General features: G+C 34.1%; 2 protein-coding genes across 4 annotated transcripts; one reads left to right on the plus strand and one right to left on the minus strand.

The window, feature by feature from the left end:
* The first annotated feature begins 1 nt into the window (after nt 1).
* Nucleotides 2-11,717, plus strand: LOC123707924 (zinc finger protein 91-like). Its single transcript, XM_045658227.1, has 5 exons — nt 2-437; nt 4,661-4,793; nt 5,163-6,255; nt 6,328-7,159; nt 7,320-11,717. The coding sequence occupies exons 1-5, from the start codon at nt 318-320 to the stop codon at nt 9,990-9,992; spliced, it is 4,851 nt and encodes a 1,616-aa protein (XP_045514183.1). The 5' UTR covers nt 2-317; the 3' UTR covers nt 9,993-11,717.
* Nucleotides 11,718-11,770: 53 nt separating this feature from the next.
* Nucleotides 11,771-22,842, minus strand: LOC123708635 (neural Wiskott-Aldrich syndrome protein). Of its 3 annotated transcripts, none has more exons than XM_045659444.1 (12): nt 22,716-22,842; nt 22,518-22,605; nt 20,771-20,998; nt 20,188-20,287; nt 18,518-18,664; nt 18,248-18,358; nt 17,602-17,775; nt 16,777-16,863; nt 15,979-16,083; nt 15,522-15,703; nt 13,457-13,546; nt 11,771-13,228 (listed from the first exon to the last, which is right to left on the minus strand). In XM_045659444.1, the coding sequence occupies exons 2-12, from the start codon at nt 22,602-22,604 to the stop codon at nt 13,070-13,072; spliced, it is 1,470 nt and encodes a 489-aa protein (XP_045515400.1). In that variant the 5' UTR covers nt 22,605; nt 22,716-22,842; the 3' UTR covers nt 11,771-13,069. The 3 variants fall into 3 exon arrangements, with proteins under 3 accessions (XP_045515400.1, XP_045515399.1, XP_045515398.1); XM_045659443.1 differs by having other exon boundaries at nt 22,518-22,608; XM_045659442.1 differs by having other exon boundaries at nt 22,518-22,842.

The raw sequence follows: 22,842 nt of genomic DNA on the forward strand, positions 1-22,842 counted from the left end.
CAAATCTGTAGAATGCACAGATCTCTGTTCATTGTTCAATCGTGCTCGTAGTCATAGAGTAAATATATTCTCGTACTCCATAGAGTACATTATATATAGCATGTCGTAGTCTAATTTCTGGGTAGGACGTACTGTACTAGTAAATGCCGGCTTTATGCTGGTCTTTTTCCCAATTATTATTGATAATGTTTTCATTGTATAGTATTAGCGTGTTATAGTGGTGTAGATTTAATCAAGTATTTAGATAGTATTATTTAAAATGTTTTCTGTAAACTGATGAGAAACTTAATTGAAATGTTAATGGTGTACAAATCAATATGGCTCTTAAGCTCGGAAAATGCAGGCTTTGCCTCAAACTTGGGGATTTCTACTCAATCTTTGCCGTCGATAATAACTTGCAACTCGCCGAAATGGTCATGGAATGTGCACGAGTTAAAGTAAGTATTATCTTTTATTATACTAAATATTTTACAATTGCCGACGACATCCATTTTGTTTCATACATCATCATTACCTAATGTTTGAGATCATATTTCGTCTAACGCTGACTTCGAGTTTCTTTATTTTTATCAAAATCTATTGCTTCTTAGTATCAATAATCTAATGCCTTATCTGGATTTGTTTCAACATTAAAATTATTAAATTCTTCCTCAGTCATCATTTGAATATAACTTGAAATTTTATGTAGCTGTATGAGTAATGTGTTTGCTTATGATATAGAAAAATATTTATGAAAATTTGTACCATGTTTTAAATATCAATATCTACAAAATCTCAATTTCACTAGTTTTCTTGTCTTTTTTCTCATAACTGTTCTCTTAAGTCCAATTTGTATTTATATATTACAACACTTACTATTTTTTCCAGTATTTTTAAGTTTGTGAATCTATATTCTTTCTTTTATTGTATGCTATCCATACAATTTATGTAAATGTAATGTTGTTGTTCTGATAAAAAATGTCACTCAGGTTGAACATATATAATGTTTTTTTATTTGAGATATACAGTTTAATTAGATACTTAAACAAAATTATCTGTTAAATCAAGTGAAACAAAAGAGCTGTAGATAAAGAAAATTAGAAAATAAGTAAAATTCTAATTATGTAATGGAAAGAAGAAGATTAATAAAAGAAAAACTGTTTTCCTTAACCCTAAATCAACAAGGACAGAACTGCCTATCTATAACTACTGAACCTAATAATAATATCACTAGAGTCCCTGTAGTCTCAATATTTACATTATATTATTACATGCATAGATGTTAATGTGTGTGGAATAAACCTTGATCAAATAACTTTTTGTAATTAATAAGGGACAAAACATTAAAAGCTATTTCAGTTGCTATGTACATACAAGCTGAAGCCGATCATGCCATCTCAGACTCAACATTAGTTGGCACCAGCATGAGCAAGCTATTATAAGCAAATTGGAAAAAGTGGCCCTTTGCTCACCGACAATCATATAGATTAATCCCATTTTCTCTATGACAGACTCTAATCTTGCAGAGTCTCTTCTAATTCCTCTTAAAGAGTCGTGTTGACAGTTTATATAGCAGCAGCATGTAAATTCTAATCCTCTGCAATTATTGAAACAGACAATTCATCTTAGTTTTCTGATGCTCTCTTTTCTGTTAAAAGGGGATTTATATATTTGCTAGGCAAATGAAAAATTTCGTCGCCTGTCAACTGTTCCAACTAATCTTTATAATTAAAAAAAATGGGAAAAACAGGATTTTTTTAATATAACCGCGCTGCGGTTTTACGTATTGAACAGTCAGAGATACGCTTGTTCATTGAAGAGACTTTCCTTTTTCTTTCTTTCTACTTTCTGATACTACTGACACTTAATCTCGTTAATCCTACGAGATCTTGTCATATTGCGCTTCGGGATTGATCTCGTGGCATTTTGTGAGAGGATTGCATTCCTTAAATATCATATTTAAACAGTGCGTTACTGGCAGACAATTACAGTTCATTGTACACATTACTGAAGAAATAAATTCTGGACTGCGTACATGACGCAGAGCATTACCTGGGCGCCTACCATTAACCTTCTTAAAAAGGTCCAGTTGAGATGCTGATGAGTTTAGGTTCCTAAATTCAAGTATGTCTTAATAATTTCAAAACGAACTACAAATTCATAAATTGGAAATCCGAGCATCTGGTTAAAATATTATGACACAATATATGTTACATTAGAGCTAGTAATAGAAAAATATCAAGAGCAACAAAGACCCCTCTACATCGCATTTATAGTCTACCAAAAAGCCTTTGATACAGTATCTCACGAAAGTATATGGGAAACACCAAAAGCACAGAATGTAGAGGACGAATACGTAACCATACTAAAACATACATACGAAAACAGCACTAGTAGAGTGAAGCTAGAATCCATAGGACCAAGCTTTCCAGTACGTAGAGGAGTCAGTGACCCACTCTGCCCAAATTTTTTTTAATTGCAGTATTAGAAGTGATTATAAGTAAACTAGACTGGAAAAGACAAGGCATCCATGGCAAATATTTGAACCACCTAAGATTTGATTCAGCAGCGACAGAAATGATCAAGAAATAGAGAGAAGAGTTAGAAGTACGTGGAATAAATATTGGAGTTGTTAAGAAATATTTAAGAGTGATATGCCTCATGCCTTATTCCATGTCTGAGATATGCATGTTAAACATGGAAATTTACAAATAAAACAAAGAACAATATAAATACATGTCAACGAGGCGTGTAAAGGAGCATGCTAAACATTAAAAAGGTAGACAAGATAAGATCAGAGACCAAAGCAATTGATGCTCTAAGCCATGCCATAAAACTGAAGTGGATGTGGGCGGGTCATGTAGTGCGCCTTACAGATCACAGGTGGACGAATGAAGTAACTACATGGAGAAGCCCACCAGGCAAACGGTACAGAGGCAGACCTTGGATGGGATGACATAAAAAAATCGCGGGTGGATGGATGCAAATAGCTCGAGTTAGAGAAAGAAGGCAGGCCTTGGAGGAGGCCTTTACCGGAGAGGGTTACTGATACATACTAACTGTTACAAATATTTACTAATACATATGATTACCAGATATTAGTGGATCAGAAAATAATTTAAGTCTTAAAATAAATAAATGAATGAATGTTATATGTATAATATTACAAACAAGTTATACAGCAGGAAAGCAGCGGAAGCAGGGCAACGGGACAGAACAAAAATATGAATACCTAAAATAAGCAATCTAAACAACCATAACAAGTAAAAAAATAAATCTGCCTAAAGTATTTTTTGCATCGAAATTAAAAATTCGAAATGACTGTCAATATAAAAGTCTGCATACAAAAAAAAAACTGTGTTAAATTAAGCTATTGAGACATACAGGAAGTAAAAATATTAGAAACAGAGGGTAGAATACGCCCAAAAGTAGTAACATACTGAATTGAAAACAAAAATAAACATTTTGTTACAGATTTTTTTTTGTAAAGAAACAGCTCTTAAATATACACCATATAAAACAAGAATATTCAAAATACATACTGGAAAGAAGTAAGGAACTGCTAGAGCAAATAGAATAGAGTGAGAAAGGAAATACAGCCATACTAAAATATGATGAACTCATAGTAACCAAAAACATAAGTAAACGAAAAGTACCTGAGTCAGATATACCTAATACAGATATTAACACACACCAAATTACTGAGACATTGGACCCACGGCATCCCTGAGAGTCATCAAACCAGTCATACTAAATTACGTAGTTCCACCCAAAAACTATCAAAAGGACTATCTCTCAAAAGAAATAAAAAAGCAGGAAATATGGTTCCGTTTTAATAGTGCATGAATCACACAAAAAGAACATTGTCAACTTCACTTGTATCACTGGAGGAGTAGCCTCGTCGTATACATCCACTAACAGAATTAATAAATAATTAAACTGCAACAAAATAACCTCTCCTACCATTTTTTTACTTACTATTACGCGGCGCGTAACTCGCGGAGTGCACGAATAAGTCTGTGCATGTGAGTGAATGTGTGGGTGCAAGTGAGTGTAATGTGTATGAATGTCAGGAGTCAGTATCATCTCCAACTCTGCGTAAGGTGTGTTCAGAAGTCAGTACTTTAACCGTTTTTTTTTTAATTTTGGGCGGTGAGCGGGAAGATATTGAGCAGCCTATTGATGTAGATGTAGTCATATTATATATTTCTTTTTAGATACATCCTACGATCAATAGGGTGCGTGCACTCAGTGTGCTTTTAAAATTATATTTAGGACATATAGTTTTCTGACGTAAAGTGATTGGCTGAGATGGTAAAGCTCTTTCGACGGCAACCTATATGGCCAAAATAGCATTACTTTTAAAAGAGCACTTTGTGTTCGCTCCAATTCTATTTAAAAAATATACCTACTGGCCGCTTCTCATATGTTTATACAATGTTCGCACGGACTGAGCAACCCGTCATGGACACTATGTGGGGATAACACTAGTCACTCGTCTATATGAATGCCCAAATATTTTTCAAAGCTAAAGAAAAGGTAAATGAGCACAAAATACATGATTTATTCGAACACGAAATGACGAATTTTACAATACAGACATCGAAGCATTAGACAATGCACACAATACTATTACATTTTTTGCCAATCTACAGTCACAAGTATGTTCGTTATTTTTTAGATACAAGAAGGGGATGGTCTTACAGATAAAATATGTGGAGAGTGCGTACAAAAATTGAGCAGTGCGCATATATTTAAACAACAATGTGAAAGATCGGACCAAGAACTACGACGAAATTATGTTCCACCGCCAGGTAAGTCAGTTTTCGTGTAGATAACTTCTCAAAAAGTTATTGTACTCGACTTCAAAGGCTTTAGCACGAACATTATGATTAAAATTTCGTGTCTTAACTCGAGTGTTTGGTGCACGCTATCTTTGTATTTAATGTTAGAGCTTAGGTTATAATTTTGTGTTCCGTTTAACAACAATTACGCCCACGTGGTGCATCTTAATCTTTTCATACTAATAATATAATTCTTGATACTAATAAAATAATATAGTTTTGTATCGGTACTATTATTACATTACGCAGCTATTTGATTTTAGGTATTGTTCGTGCTAAATGTGCTTTAATTTTTTTTTCATCAGCCGATAATATGTAATGTTATCGTAATCTTTACAGGTTTTATTTCATCAACACCACCGCCAATTAACAGACAGAGCAGTGACTCTGCTTTCTCTAATCACACGGATACTTCTAAACTGTCTTCAGCCGGCGAAAGTAAAGTTACCCCGATCAGTAGAATTCGTAAAAGAAGTAGGGATAGCATTGATAATGCATCCAGTAGCAGTATCTCCCACGAATACCATCCTGTTAGTTCAAAGAGAGTTGAAGAACTACGAAAGTCTCAAAAAATTCGAAAAGTTCAGGACAATGATGACTCTGATTTCGAAGATAACACTACCTCCTTCTTCTCCGGTGGAACAGACTCTGATGAACCTCTTGAGTTCAAGTGCGACATCTGTTCTAAATCATTTAAAGCCTATCGTAGCATGATTTCTCATAAAAAATGTCACAGTCGTAGGCAATACCAATCGGCTATGGCGGCAACCTCTACTACGCCTATTAAACCAACTCCTGAAAAAGTAACTCACATAGCTGATGTCAAAGATGAAGACAAATCTAAGTGTGAGACCTGCGGAAAAACATTTAAATTAAAAATTATGTTAAAGAGGCACTATGAAGTTTGCGGTAAACTTATAGATAAAGAACTTAAAATATCGTTAGAACCAATAGACGCTCTTCCTCATGAAAATAACCTTAATTGCGAAACATGTTTAGCTCCGTTTAAAACTATAGACAATTTAAGAAAACACATGAGAGTTGTACATGCCGCAGTTCTTAAAATGGAAGAACCTCTGTCAGTGGAGAATAACAAAATATCCGTGCCATGCTTCTATTGTCAAAAACCATTTGAAGATTTCTATACCCATTCTGCTCATTTTAAAGTTTGTCCAAACAGAGATGATACTCTTACTTTTGTCTGTACGGTATGTAATAAATCACTTGTGAAAAAGGCAAGCTACTTTAACCATTTGAAGGCTCATTTTTACCCATTGGCTAATGTAAAGACAAACAAATCCCCAATCCCAAAAGTATACACATGCCGCTTTTGCAAAAAAAAATTACCAAATCAGGAATCCCTGATAAAACACCTTGCTGCGCACATGTCTAGTGTTGAAGAACCTGATGATGGTGGAGATGAAGAGTCTAGGTACTTTAATTTGTACGTACTGTAGTTTTATTGTTTTCAATTTACATTTTTAAACATTAAAATTATTTTCAGGAGTACCTTGGAGGATTCTGCTTCTTTACACTCAGAGTATAATAACACTTCTATAATGACTGGTCCATTCAAATGTACAACGTGCGATAAAGGCTTCAAGTATAAAAAGGCTTTAGACACGCATCAGATAGTGAAACACTCAAATGTAAGTGTTAAAGTTGAACCCCCAGATATATCGTCAGACCTGCTGACATTGAACGATAATAATGTTAATCAATTCGATTCTGAGTCCAGCAATGGTGAGGGTGATGACAACACATGTGACATCTGTGAAAAACAGTTCTCCTACAAGCGCTTACTGATAAATCACAAGCGAACCAAACACAACATAAGCTCGGGAACAAAGAGAGCAAAGGTCAGCTTAAAGCAATGTCTCGTGCGCTGTTTAATATGTGACATTGAGATGAAAGTTGAAGCTATAAACGACCATAACGTGAAGCACATATCCACGAACATAAAACCTCGCAATCTTTACACTTGCGTGGATTGCCCGGACCAGCAGTTTAAAAGCTGCAGTGCCCTAGCTAATCACATCAAAATGGTGCATAGATTGAATCAACCGGCAATTAAACCGAAGACGAGCATGCCTGTGGATCCTCCGGATATGGCGGATTTTTGTGAAGTCGTTGTGACTAAGGCGGAACCCCTGGACAGTGTCCAGAGTCACAACGACTTCGGGGAAGGCTCCGCCTATGCGACTGTTGATGGTTTTACATGTCCCACCTGCAGCAAAGTTATGCCGACACTCATCTCTCTAAAGAGACATATGAATTGGCACACAAACGTCGGAAATAATATTCAAAAGAAGTTGGAGTGTTTTGTATGCCAAGAGGTAATTATTAAAATTATATTTGTACTAATCAATATATTTTTTTATAGAGATCACAAAAAAGATTACCGGATTTTATCACTTTTCCCTGTCTGACCTACTTACATATTTTTATCTTTGCTCTACTGATTAATTTTATATGACTTTTGTATTTTGTTCACAGACATTTAGATTCCAGTGCCATTACAAAATTCATATGAAAGAACATTATAACGACCCAAACCTTGATCCTAAACACTTGACATGCCCCATCTGTAATAGGAAAAGCAAGCATCTCCGTGCTGCGCAAGCGCATATGAATTACCACAAACAGACTCGTTTTAAGACCAAAGACTATGAGTGTTCCATTTGTAAGAAAGTCTTTCAAACTAGAAGAGTCTACCTGACGCATATGGCTATCCACTTCAAACGAGGGGAATCGGCAAACAATACAGTAATCGGATCTGTAATACCCACCACTGCTGATAAGACTGCCTTCGATGGAACCCATACTTGCAAAATATGCAATAAAGTATGCGAATCTGAAACCTCGCTTAAATGCCACATGAGCTGGCATAATTCTAAAACGTTACTGTATGGTGCACGTCACGAGTGTGATATATGTCACTTACAATTCACCAACAAAGTTCGGCTTAAAGTCCATGAGCGGTCTCATTTCGAAGACGAAAATGGTCCTTATAAGTGTCATATTTGCGGAAAAGGTTTTATTGCGGAAGAGTATTTCCGAAGACATGTTAAAGGACATAATTTCGACCATCAGTCACACAAAAAGAGAATCGAAAAGCTCAGAAAGGGTAAAGTGAAGTGCCCAATCTGCACTAGGTTCTATCCGGATGTCGTCAAACTGATACGTCACTTGCGCCGTACTCATCCCCAGAGCAAAATGATTAAAGAAGATCCGGACGCCCCGCCTCAAATGTACTACCCGTGCAAATTATGCGCCAAAGTGTTCCTTGACGAGCGAAGATTGCAACACCACGAAGAGGCGCATTTGCGTAAGCCTGAATTTTTTAAGTGTAAATTTTGCGGAAAGAAGACCATTTCTCTGAAAAGCCATAGAATCCATATTAAAGGACATTTGACTCAGAAATACATCGATGAGCCATTGAAGTGTCAGCATTGTGATAAAACGTTCTCTCGCGGTTACGATCTTCATTATCACTTACGTGACTCACATAACATCGAGGAAACCTGGATCGCTGACAGAAATAGCCAAGACCTTAATGGGCCTCTTAAAGATCTACAATGCTCCATCTGTTTTAAAGTTCTTGCCAGTAAAGGAAACTATGAAAGACACATTGACTACCATAATTCCCTTCGATGCAACTACTGCTTCGATCACTTTAGCACTCTGAGGTTTTTAGAGGGACACTTAGCGTTCAGCTGCGAGAAGAAAAAGCTTATCGGCGATACAGAGATTCACCCAAGAAAGGTTAAATGTGAAATTTGTTATAAGGCATTTCATATACAAGTAAAGTTGGATTGTCATTTGCGCACTCAACATGGAGTAAAATCTTTCAAGGAGGCAACTGAAAGTAAGAAGGACCTCGTGTGTGACTATTGCTTTAGAGTTTTCGAGAATGAGTATGCATTGACCAACCATAAACTTTATCATAGAACTATTGGGTATTTTGGATGCTTATACTGTAATAGGAAGTTTAACACTTTGACGGTTTATAGAAAACATAAAAATCACCACTTCGCACAGCTTAACGTACAGAACCCTACAAAGTGCGAGCATTGCGATAAAACATTTGTAGCTTTCAGAGAGTTCATATACCACATGCGGGACGAGCACGGCGATGATAAGGAGTGGGTCGTATACCCAAAGGAGTCAATCGAAGAAAAGTGCAACATTTGCAACAAAATGTTTTTTAACTTGCATCGGCATCTTTCTTATCACGAGGAAAATAGATGTAAAAAATGTGGGGAGTACTTTTACTCGCGAACCGAATTTGATAATCACATTTGTCATATCGATAGTGAAGATGAGGTCGACGGCAACGTTGAAAATGATATTCGACCAAAATATGAGGAATGTAAATTTTGTTTTAAACCGATAACCGTGAAAACTAAAAAGAAACATGATCAATTACATAAAGGATCCGGTTCAATATCGTGTAGGTTCTGTGTTCTCAAGTTCAAAACCATTGACGCTTTCAACATTCACGCGTTTTCTCATCGAAGTCGAAAGTATAAGAAACATCCTATACGATGTCGTATTTGTAAGGAGCAATTTGTTCAATATGGTCCCTTCATGCGCCACATGAAGTCTGTACACAAATCTAGTAAGAAGATGCATTATAGAACTACGGTGAAGCCTGAAAAATGTGAAGTATGTGGCGATAATTTCCCGAATCTACACAACCACTATCGAGCTCATTTGTTAAATCAGTGTCATCTATGTAGCAAATACTTCACTTCTAGTAAATTGTTTTCACAACACACGTGCGATAAAGAAGATAGTGATCCTACGAAAGTGTTTATAAGCGATGCTAATCTTCCGTTACTTATTAATACCTACATTCCATTGGATGAAAAAGATGACGAAAAGTACTATGGATATGGTGAAGATGAAGATGAAGTGGATGATGCAAACGAATTTCCTCAAAATGAAGACAGTCAAAACTCAATAGATACGGCCGAAAGCTCACTGCACGAGATGGTACATGCGCCAATCATTTCTGATGTACTCTCCTTGTATGAGAGAAAAGAGGTTATTAATGTCGAAGAGGTGGAAAATAAAGATGATAATTGTATCGTTGAACTTACGGATGAAGACTCAGTTGGTTATCAAGAGAATCCTTCTTCAGTTATTACTATTGATGACGATTGACTTTCTAAGTGTGTATCATACATGTAACTTAGATTGTTTCTTTAAAATTATTCAGACTTGAAAATATATTCTTAGAATACTCTACAAATGTATAAAGTCAGTAGTAGTATGAAGGAAAAATTGTATTTGTGCCATAAAACACTGATTTCTGTTTTGGAATTGTTAATAAAACTCTTGATCAGCTGATCAGAAATTGTGACATTTTATCTACTTATTAATTAGGTACAAGAGAATCTATGTAATAATTTGGTAAAAAAGTACCAATAGGGTTAATTGTAGGGTCAAATTTTTATAATATTGTATTTGTTACAGCATTTAAAAACTTTGTTAGTTCTTGTAATGCTCTTAAATATAAAGCCAGGATATATCGAATGTAAACTAGCGGTGTTATTTAAAATGGTATACTTGTGTATCAATTTTGATTGCACCTAAGACAGAAAGGTTTGGGTGTCGTTTCAACCTTTCTCGTTTTTACTTAGTTTATATATAAATAATCAAAAAAACTGACACTATTAAAGCTAGCTAGCAAGTCCCGTCACGTAAGAAGTGGACTGCTGTGGTGTGGAGGGGAATTCGTCTATGGTTCTGCGACCCAAAATATGTCTTAGCCTAGGCTAATGTTTTATAATATAAGAGTATTGTATAATCATAATTTGTTTCAGTCAAAGAAGTACCTACTACTTACCTATTTTACTAGCTTAGTATTTAGGAAAAAATGGAAATTAAGTAATTACTTCCATCTACATATAAAGTTGGTTATAACATCATGAGCTAAATTTGACACACCATCTATTAAATCGTATTGAGTAATATATAATCCAAATTCTATCTTCATAAAACAATGAATGATATTCTTTCTTCTTTAAAACCATCACCGTGTATTGGAAATTTTTACCCATCGATGATGTCTTCAGAGTAAACGAAGCGCTGTGCTCGGCGCTAGAAGCATGGCTCAATTGACAAATGTGCACGTGTGCCTTTATTCCAACAATTATCAATCAGTGTTTACATTATTTTTTATTAACATACAGTAGTATTAATATGACTATTCGAGAACTAAATTGAATATTTCAATATTATAATTGATCTGCGTGTTATTTAATTATATAAATTAATTAATAAGATAAGAATAAATTGCACCTAGCCAAAGATATAAAAATAGCTTGTAATTAAACAAACGCATATGGATACAATTCGGATAAACTAAAAAAATAATAGGCTTTTCATTTTTAGGAATAGATGTATTTAGTGTAAGAAACTTGGGTACGTGATGATTTATTTCTGCTTTAAGATATTGTGAAAATTAAGAGGGAAGAAAGAAAATGATGGGAAATTGTCAAGTCAGCTTTTTATTTGCAGTAGTTTTACGAAAGCATTTGAGTGTAAAGTTTCTAAAATAAAAACATTCTGAACAATAGGTTCAATTGGACTGCAATAGAGTATATTTAAAATTTTGAGAATCAACGCAGGAATTCGCGGTCATCGTCGATTGTAGTAGTACTCAGGAAAAATGTTAAAATTTTTTAATACCTACTTTGTCACTTTATTATTGTTATTTTCTCTATATGATGAATGTTCTCTCAAATTCTTTGGTCACTAAAGAATAGATTTAGGAATTAAATATAAGTTAATTATTGGTAGAAGAACGCTTATATAGTGACCAAAGGATATTGGTGCATTTAATTGATATGTATTTTAGAAATTGTCAAATAAAGGCAAAATATACTTTGTTTATTATTCAGTACCGAAGCCGAGAAAATAAAATAACTCATCGGATTAATAATTATTTATTAATTCAACAAATTGTTTACAGGTGGTACATTACAATAGTTATTGCTAGCTTTTATATTATGCCGGCAGATACAAAACTATTTTAAAAAAATATGCTATACATTTTTATGTACATTTAGGTTACATGACTAACATTGCTTTAAATGAAAATAAATATAATACTAAACAATACGTACTTAAAATATAAAATACACTGAATTAATACATCAAATTATTCATGAAATATGCCTTAAAAATGGGAATGAAAAAGAAGGTATACAATTACAAAACAACATAAATTCCATATAAATAACACAGTCAAATAATTGTTGTGAAAATGTATATTGAACTGAGGACTAAACTTCCAACACAAGAATTCAATGGTTAGAATTAATAAGATTATAATTAGCGACTCGAAAATATGAAATATACGAACACCTAGATATTAGAAGAATTAAGGTACTTTATAATCACCAACGTTTTTCTTCAGTCCTTTGCCTAATGAAAAACTATGTACAAGATTATAATTACTATTTTATCATTAAAATAAAATTATTCTAGAAGTTTGGGCGGGTCACATTACATGTGGTATACAGTTATACTGAATATCAAATTAATTTAATTACTATCAACGAAGCAGCAAATATATTATGAAATATGGACCTGCTAAAATAACTCAATAATAATTATTCAATACATATTTGGATTAGTTTTTTGAGCACTTTATTTATAATGCCTGATTAATTTTTACACCTCTCCATATTTCGAAAACAACCATGCATAGATTTTTTACAATTTCTTACCCTTGGCACATCATTTGATTTTATATTTCTGCTTCATAGTCAAGATTAATCTCAAAGGGATTATAGATTTAAACAAATCTTTACACGCGAGTTTACAACAATATTAATAAAACCTGACGTTACGAGTGCCACGAGTTCAGCTAATCTTACCAGACACATGGATAAACCGGGAGATTGAAATGTACAATTCTTGTAAAATTCCAGCCGAATATTGCTAATACCAACTTCGCGGCATGATGAAGTTCATATGGCAACATTTCAATATGTATATTAATTACAAAATAGTAAAATACCTCTCGCTGACCATGAGTTACCTAAACGTGTATTTAAATAATTCGCGTATATATAGATATTACAGATGTATAAACTTTATCATGAGGATAAATCAACAATAATAATCATCAAAATACTACTTAAAACACTTACTATGTCATCGCTTCACATACAGGAGGTTTATTTTTTTTCTAAAACCGGAGGAAGGGCTTTTGAACGTGTAAGAGATGTCTAATCGTCCCACTCTCCATCGCTAGTAGTTTCGCTGTCTTCGGAGTCCGATGAATGTATGGCTCGTGCTCGTTCCTGTAAAGCTTTAGCGAGCGCGCCCGCTAGGCCGCACGTTGGAGGTCGATCTTCCGTCACTTGGTTTGTGGTAGGGGGCTTCACCTGTACCAATGAGTTTGTTTTAACTTTCTAAATTATAATACACATTATATAGTTGTAAAGAAGTTCTTGTTAGACGCGAAGTCTAGTTATTATTCTTAGAGAAACAAAAAAATATATCTTAAAGGAGAAATTATACTTACAACAGATTTTCTTAAGGAGAGACTAGTATTCAATAACACAAAAGCATTCGATTATATAAAAAAATGTAGATTATAAAAAATAACTTACGGCTCTCAAGTTAAATCCCTGTCTTATTTCGCTGAGCAAATTACTTCTGCTATCATCATTGCCTGACTGTTTAGCGACCGCTTCAACTTTCTGAAAATTATAATTTAAAAAACATATTGTTACGGAGACGGGTCGACTGCAATGTTTCTAGATTTTTCCACTAGTTAGAGAACTTTTCAGCAGGCTGTAATATGATTTCTGACCGTTTCAGGAGAGGGTCAATCACATATTAGAAAATTGTAATTTCCATAATGTTACCCCAGTTTTCAGGAAGCTGAAACCTTTTTTCAGTCGGTTTCAGAACATGTTTAGTCGAGTGGTGCAGTTTTCAGGAGACTCGTTTTCAGGCCTAGGTATACCCCTTTGATGATGGAATATTCTAGACCAAACTTCTAGGTGTGAGACAAGGACGAAATAATACGAGAGAGAGAGAGAGAAGATCAGAACTTTCTCGAAACTAGACTGAGCACTCTAGAACTCCGTACGACAAGGACGGAGTAACGTGCGAAAGAGACAAAGAGTGCGAACGTTCTAGAATTGTGCAATCGCTACTCAGTAGCAAGCCCGCCTAGAGAGTTCTCGAATATTGTTTAGAATTATTCCCAGGGATATATAAGCGAGCCGAAACGCGACTAGTCGCCTTTAGTTTGGAATGCGATAACAGGAGAGAAACACCGAAGCGATAAAGTGCGAATAGAGTGATTACAAGTGATAAAGTACTGTGTGAAGTGTGCATAAGTGAAGTAATAAGTGATTGTTTTTGTGTGCTATACGTGCATTTCTGCAATTAATTTGTGCTCATAAATTCCTCATTGATTTACCAAGAAATAAACCCTTGAAGAAATCTACGGCATTTTCTATCCGATCCCCTAGCTCGTAACAATATTAAGAAATAATAGCTACTAATTATGCGGGCACAGTAGTTCCTTTTTATCCTCTGGCCCGCTGTAAGATATAATCCGGTCCGCGAGACATTTTGAAAAAACCAATTAAAAAAATATTATGTTAGGTACTTATACTCACGAGAGTAACTCACTCTTTGATAATTGCCGCCGCTCGGCTTGCTCGATCAAATTCTTTGAGGATTGCCACCTCACGGGCGACACATCAAAATATTTATTGCTTTTCAATTATTATAATCTAGATTATTCCTTCATTTTGCTTATATAAGCGGGTGGATGGCCGGAACGTTAGTCCAGTTCTATTTGAGCTACCGAGGTGATAACTTGGACAAGCGATATCCTAGCTAGAGCCATCAACTTGCTTTGTGAATTTGTGTTAGTTATCTTGAGTGGTTATTAAGTATAGTTTCTTATTAAGTTTATTGAACGTAAAGTAACAAAAATGATGTTTGGTGGAAAGGAACGAAAAGTAGATACAGAGGGTTGAAACTGGCGAGTTTTAAAAAAATGGATTGAAGAATTCTTCCACAATGGTAAGCCTATTCGTTTGCTGTGTAATGGAGTTGATCGAGATTCAAGAAAACTCACTCCTAAAATCCAAATTTGAAGACGTAGAGTCGGGCGGTTTCTACAAAAAATACCTAGAAAAAGACGAATTTTCGCAGCTTAGAAAATTCGCAAGAAGATTGAAATGCGTTTGGCAGTACTTATAAATGAGAACAGTTATTTTCATTAATGAAAGTTAATAAATCAACACATCGTACAAGACTGACTCACGATAATTTGGAAAATTCTTTACGTCTGGTATCAGTGGAAATAATCCAAATATCGAATGATTAGTTTCCCAAATTCAAGCTCAAGTGTCTCATTGATTTCGGTGTATTAACGAAAGTTACAATTGCAAATTTAACGATTATAATGTACCATTTTTTAAGTTTTATTTTGGTCAATCAATTGTACTATAATAACACTGTCGTATTATTTCATGTCTAATATCTATCGCAAAAATATTATCACTACTTTAAAATGCACTAAGTACTTTTAAATACGGCCCACGAACGTATAAATTTTGGCCCTCAACATGTTGCCCAGGGTTGCTCATACCTGCTAATAATCTTTCCTGAATAAAACTTAAAAAATATATTAATTTTTATATGTTATACCCGTAAAGTTTTATTCCCGTTGCGTATGCTCTCCATGAGGGCCGCCCTAGGGTCGTTGCTAGCTTCTGCCGGCATGGGCGGGGCGGGCGGTGGCGCTGGGGCAGGAGGAGGCGGAGGAGGGGCGGGCGGCGCAGCGCTGGGTGGCGGAGGAGGCGGCACCGACGGAGGGCCACCAGATGGAGCTATCAAATGTTCAAATTAACTTAACCATACCAACACAGTTTAATAAATATTTCAACTGAACGCCAAATGTTTCGGTCCTTCGAAACGAAATTTTTGCAGACGATTCTAGGGAATGTATTATACAGTAGTTTATGGAAGTTAAACAACAGTTGCATATTTTAATATATATATATGATATCAGATAAAAAATAATTAAGGAAACTACAAAACATTTTTACGAATACAAAAATAACTTAATTCTATGATTAAACATGACAAATTATTATATACTTACGTTGATTCGGGCGGGGCGGTGGCGGGTTCCGTGGCGCTGTAATAGTTGGGGGCGGCGGGGGAGGTGGCACCGCCCGTGCCGGGGGCGGAGGCGGCGCCCTGGACGCTAAACAGGAGTTATTTTTTCAAGGCTTACACTTAAATGGTCTTAAACCAAGGAATATCAAATATAAGAAATAGTGCATAAAATAAAAAATTATGAAATCAGGCAGGTCGAATGTTTATTAAATATTTACATTTGCCCTTATTACTCTCTGTTTCACCAAAGCACAATTACAAAATCACTAAACAACAAATGCGTCGTTAATATTTGGTGACTCTACCTACCAGTATAATACTCGAAACAGAACTAATTTGAGTGTACGACCAACCAGGCTCCAGAAGATAACAAACTCCCAAGCGAAATTAGAGAATTATCACTAAATAAATTCAAAGCCCTCGTTAAACGGAATTAATCAATAAAGCTTTTTATAAATTTGAAAAATATTTAAATGATCCTAATCCTTAGGATTGATTTGCTCCAGTTCAAGCAATTTGTATGACTCATAACTTAGCGATTAAAGTGTGGCGGATAGTTTCTTGCCCGCTCTACGCCCTTGACTTGCGAACTGGTAGTCAATGTAAATTTACAATTAATTTAGCTTCTTTTCTGACGTTCATAAGTGTACTTGTTTACCTATGTGAAAAAAGGTATTTTGAGTTTGAACACATATATGTATATATATTTCAAATAAATGTCATTTCTTGATTGAAAGCTTTGGATGATATGAGATATTATAAAAATAATGGTAAAACTTACGTGGGGCGGGCGGATGCGCGTGCGGCGCTCTCGAAGGCACAGGAGGGGCAGGCGGTGGGGGAGGCACCGCCCCACTGCGGGGGGAATCTACGATAACATAGTAAGTAGTAACATAATTTCTTTTAAACTTCCTTGCATACAATTAAAAAATATATATACAGTTTTGGAGACCAACGGACTACGACTAAGTAATTATAATAATAATTGCGAGTCTATTATCAAAAAAATACATTCCAATATATAGATAAAAATTACACGTTGAATTTATAATAAACCCGCAGAGTTTGCTTCGGTCTTTTAAGTCGTTTAAAAATACAATATCACAGATAAAGCGTCGCATTTTTGTTCTTGGTTTATTTAAGACGCGGTCACTTATTATTATATTTAGTTTTATTTATATTATTTTTTTCACTAACCCAACCTAATTGGAAGGTCTACTATTCGACACTTATGATTCATTATACTTAGTCTGTCCATAAATACAGTTACAATTAAAAAAATAATAAAATATTACATTTGAATTTAGAATCTGTCATTTTTATGATTGTTGATTTTCTCATTTTGGCGCCAATACATTGTAGAAAACCACTTCATATAAGCTTTTATTATTTTAAATTGTTTTATATTTATGTATTAAACTAATAAACTGTAAAAATAATAGATGTTATTTGCAATAGATTTTTTTACTTTGTTTCAGGACTTATGGCTAGACTAGGTAGCCATTATTGTACCACGTTGGATCTATTATTTGACATTTACTGTATAGGTTAGAAAAATAATAAAGTATCTTATATCTATCTGGTATCTATAGAAAAAAAAACTCACATTTAGGCGGATCTTCATGCAACTCTTCCTTGACGGCGTCGTATCCTCCATGAGTGTTGATGAAGTCGTAAATAAATTGTCGCGTGTCCCGATCAATAAGCTGAATATCACTAATTCCCGCTTTCGAGAAGAAAGAACGCATATCTGCTTCTGGAAGGTTGCCAACGTCAAAACCTGTAAAAAAAGTGTTGTTACTTTTTAAGCCATTAATGTTAATCTGTTATTCGATATATTATAAGGTTAAATAGTCGACAGGCATTTAAATGAGTAAAATTCTTTTTTATCGAGAAGGCTTTGTTGGTCGCGCAGACGGGCAATAATATCAGCATTTAGATGCTTATGTGAACGCTATGGACACTCTCGATGCCAGAGGGCGAGGCATTGCTGGCCTTTTAAGAAATGGTATGCTCCTTTATTGAAGTACCCTAAGTCAAATTGGTTAGGAAATACTTCAGTGGCAGGTATCAGCTAATTTATGCTAAGCGAACCGTTTCATGATGCAGTTTTTTAATTATTTGATACAAAGATTAGGAATAGCATTGACCAAGGGGCTATATTCATTTTCTAGGTATTTTGTATTTGTATCACAAAGTACATTCGACAAATACACAATTTTATTTCTTATGTAGTTCTAAGAAAAACATACCTTTTTCAGCATCCCACCCAACGTGAGAAACATGTTTGAAGTCCTGTGGCGCGCCGATATCGGCTTTTGTGAGCTTCCTCGCTTTCGGTTTCTTGCCTTTTAGTGTGTAACCTATTAAAGTAATAGAAATTTTTAATACAAAATAATTATCCATGTCCCATCCAATCCAATTACCAATAACCCAATAACACATACAAAAACTTTCTAAATATATAATAAATGCCAATCATATCCAAGAGTATAAGAGGTAAACCAGGTGGGATTACTAACTTGATATCGTATTCGTTTTCTGCGGCTGAACGGGTTGCGGAGCGGGCGTAGGAGCGGGTGGCGGAGCGTTTGCGACTCCATTTATACGAGACTGATTCGAAGCTGTACTGTTAGCTCTAACCGCTTGCATAGAACGCTGACGTCTTTCTGAAATACATATTATAGTTTAAACGTTATGTATGTATTTTATTTACTTCAGATAAATTTCACGGTGAACGAAAATATCGTTGGAAACCCCAAAAACTCGACGGCGTATGACAGGCATAGAAGGCTGACCTACTTGCATATTAGAAAAAAAATCACGGCACAGAAACAGAAATCTTAATTTCTCCTGTAAGATAAATCCAAATCTATATATAATGCGAGATGTTTAATGATGTAGATACCAATACATTCCAACGCTTACATGTTTGTACACAAGCATATTGTTAGCACGCGATCTCATTATATCATGTCTGACTCAGTTGCGTGATTTGATCATTTAAACATACTAATCATCTTATCAGCCAATAAATGTTGCCTTGAGTTAAGATTTAGGCTATAGGCATATATAAAATCTGTTCACATAAGCACTATAGGGGGTCTTTGATTTTCTTATTTGGTGGTTACGTCAACGGTAATTAATAACTTTTTTGCATATATGCACATTTGCACACAAATTGTCTAATGCATTTCGCATTTTCGAGGATTCCTACAAAAATTAATACGTTTATGTACTGTTATTTTTGAGAGCTTTGCTGACAAGATGAGGGGGGGGGGAACTTGCTGTAAATCTGCTTACGTAATACGTGAACGACCCCATATAGTCGTAGGATATTATTTAAAATCATACCGACGAAGATGAACTCAATCCTAAAATATTTGAATTAATAAAATATAACTATGCCGCGTTCGAATTAAAAATTAATAAATTTAGCCACAAATAAAATTTCCTCATATCCCAATACACACGCATTAGCATTTGCTATGTGTTTAATAGTTATAATAATCACCCAGTGTTGTTGCAACTGATCAACTTCCCGTGTCTTTCATTTGTAAACAATTTCTACTTTGCTAAGAGATAGGTCCAGAAACTTCGTATTTGGTCATTTGAAGCGATTAGGTGCCGCAGTATATTACGTCTATTTTGTACGTAAAATGAATGTTTCATAAATTCACACGAGACTTATTACAATTTACTAATTACTTAATTTTAATTAAATTAATGAAGCCTTGAATATATAATTTAACGAAGAGACCATTTGAAATAATTAGAAGGACAATATATCATTAATTCAATGTTTTGTCGTAGGTAAATGAATTTAATGTGTCATAAATCTACTTAAATGACGTTTTCACGTCGGTTTAAGATCAAGGATTTCTTAATATCAAAAGACTTTTACATTTATTTACATATTTTTAATTAAGTTGTTTCTGTATATGCTGAGCAAATGGACGCAAAATACTAACAGTTATATTTATATCATTTATGTAAGCCTTATATAAGCCTCGCATAGTTATCATTCATCTTAATTTCAAGTTATTGTTATTTATCAACATACAAGTTTGAGCTCCTTTATATTATTCAAGGAACAACTTACTAGTAGTTTCTCTATAGTTTAAGATCTGGTAATTGAGAAATAGCCTAGGTTTCAATAAAAGGCTCGACAGTGAAAGTTAAGGCAACGAACCTTCGCGTCTTTGTTTCCGCAGTTCGATTTTCTCTATGAGAATGTTTCTCAAGACTCGCGCCTCTTCTTCATTTGCGAAGTTAAACGCTGTCATGTATTCCTGAAATATAATTATTTATAACAAACAGAGCACTTTTGCGATTTCACTGATGAAATTTCTAGGTGGTGATGGCCAGTTGTGTATAACCTACACCTATGTAAGACTGGAACAAATAGGAAGAAATACAATTGAAATATTTCATGTAGGGTTGCGGTCTTGGGAACTGCTGAATGATTTAAAACTATTGCTATTAATGTCAAATTTTATAATATAGTAAGGTAAGACATAATTGCATTTCCGTACCGGAAGGGCGACTAATCTCTTTAAAGTTTAACAGGATTGCAATGGAATTGTGCCATATAAATATCACTATGAGCCACAGTACATCACCTTATTTTTAGTTAATTATTGCTATTGCTTCATAACCATTATTTTAATATATGTTTTGAATAATTATATTTGCATGAATTGATTTATAAATAAGATTCTAAAATTAATTGATAAACAATCATGTTTCATTTACCCAAATTGAAAGAATCTTACCTCTGCTTCAAATGTATGTAAATATGGTCTAGGACTTTTATATTCTATTTGCATGTAGACCTCATGTTCCCATATCATAGTCTTCCTGTACAGACAATATATCCGGAAGAAATAGGACCTTTTGGCATTGTCCTTTATAAGGCACAGTACACCAGTGTCTTTCTTCTTCCATTCTGTATGACCTGGGCCTTCTGTTGTGAATAACTGCACAACTGCAGTAGCTAGACTCTGGAAAACATTCACAATATGTAAATAGTAATATTTTTCCGATTTAAATACATTCCAAAATATTTATTAAGGTTAAGAATGTTCATTAATAATGTAGATTGAAAAGTTAATGTGTCAATAAAAACATTTGCATGCATGACAAGTTTGAAGACACCCGAAGATATACATGGTGTGGCATCTAAATCTGGTGACTTTTACAGTAACTTCCTCTATGATTAAGGGTATCCTTATTGAATAATAACAGTGGTGGATAGATTGTATGTATGTGTATATACAGTAATACATGAGATGTAAATATACTATCAACTATTTTATCAATAAAGTTTCTTTTTACAAACTATTTTTCTATAAAGATTGACATCTGTCAACATTTGTGCTTATTAAAATCAAATTAAAAAAAGGAAAAGAATGATGTGGACTAAAGTGTCTTAATCCTAAAACTAGTTTTTGATGATAACAAATGATTATGTAAGAGTATCAAGTGTCATAGGTATTTACATAACTTTAGAAAGTAGAGACAACTTTTTATTCAAAATTATATAATAATCAGAGTATTTGTTTTTGAAATTATACTAGCTCGCAATTTAATATATAGTTAAGATAGAGAAATTAACAAAAGTAATAAAAATTCTTAAAACTTAATGGTCACTATGAGCCCTATCATGGTAAAGAATCTAAAACATATTCATCCTACACACATTTTTAAATAGCTTTTTATAGTACATATTTTTTTATCTATCTTTTTATTATTTCAATTATTGTGTTTTGATTATTTGCAATGATTAACAAACACATTTTATAGAGACAATGGCTTCATCCTAACATGACTCATAGAGTTGTATTATACACCAAATATGAGAATTTTAAATTATTTTGAAGTATTAATTGAGTTATCATTTCTACCATTAAGATGACAAAGAATGAATAACTTAACTCTAGATTACATAAAACTTTAAGCTTGCCTAATACTCTAAGGAAATGACAAACTTTCACAGAGACATAATATGAGGCCAAGAACAAAAAATTCTTAATGTTAAGAATTCTGATATGTATTGTCAATGACCAATGTGAATCATACATTGTAAAGTTAACAATAAAGAAACTATTACTTTTGCAAGCATGGGAAAATATCATAATTAAATTCAAAAGCAAGAATATATTTGGTAGATGATATTTTGATTGTATTTATAAATTGTGTTATATTTACCACTAACATTTCATTCAAGACTGTGTAAATTTAATTAGTTTTGTAAGAGAAAACTTCATTGTATTTTAATACAGGTTTATACACTTAGACAATACTATTCTATAAAAGTAGAAGTAAAAGCAAGCAAGTACAACCACAATCAGAATTTCATTAAAATAGTTTAAATACAGTGTTGAATGTTAAAAACTCGAAAATAGACACTTTGCAAATATATCGTTATCGATGCTGTGATGACTGATAATCGGCCGATAGGGCGTGATATGTAATCTGTAGGTAGAGGTTTATCAGGCTAAAATTTTTGTAAAAACTCACCTGACATTTTGGTCCTATGAGACTAAACACCTGTTCATTTTCTTCGCGAGATAACAGGACGCTCGGTCGGTTCTCCCCTCTCGGCATCCTGCTTTAATATTTATTACAAATACACTATTAAAATCAATTTAAATAAGCACAGCCATACATTTTGTGCATCACAAGTTTTGAATGCGTAGACACTACTTTGGCACACACTTTTTTGAAAAACTGCAGCAATAATCTTCATCACGCGATATACCTCATTGATTCGATTATTATATGCAAATAATATAGGTAAATATTTCAATTTACTTTCTTCTCACTTGCACGACATACGCGAATC

Source organism: Pieris brassicae, chromosome 4, assembly GCF_905147105.1.
Source record: "Pieris brassicae chromosome 4, ilPieBrab1.1, whole genome shotgun sequence".
Taxonomy (NCBI): Eukaryota; Metazoa; Arthropoda; class Insecta; order Lepidoptera; family Pieridae; genus Pieris; species Pieris brassicae.

Excerpts from the sequence above, each read along its gene's own strand:
- LOC123707924 (XM_045658227.1), top strand. The coding sequence starts at position 318 with ATGGCTCTTAAGCTCGGAAAATGCAGGCTTTGCCTCAAACTTGGGGAT. Across the intron at positions 6,256-6,327 it reads GGTGGAGATGAAGAGTCTAG|GAGTACCTTGGAGGATTCTG; the intron begins GTACTTTAATTT and ends AATTATTTTCAG. Across the intron at positions 7,160-7,319 it reads AGTGTTTTGTATGCCAAGAG|ACATTTAGATTCCAGTGCCA; the intron begins GTAATTATTAAA and ends TTTTGTTCACAG.
- LOC123708635 (XM_045659444.1), bottom strand. The coding sequence starts at position 22,604 with ATGCCGAGAGGGGAGAACCGACCGAGCGTCCTGTTATCTCGCGAAGAA. Across the intron at positions 18,359-18,517 it reads GAAAACGAATACGATATCAA|GTTACACACTAAAAGGCAAG; the intron begins GTTAGTAATCCC and ends TTACTTTAATAG. Across the intron at positions 13,547-15,521 it reads ACGGGAATAAAACTTTACGG|AAAGTTGAAGCGGTCGCTAA; the intron begins GTATAACATATA and ends TATAATTTTCAG.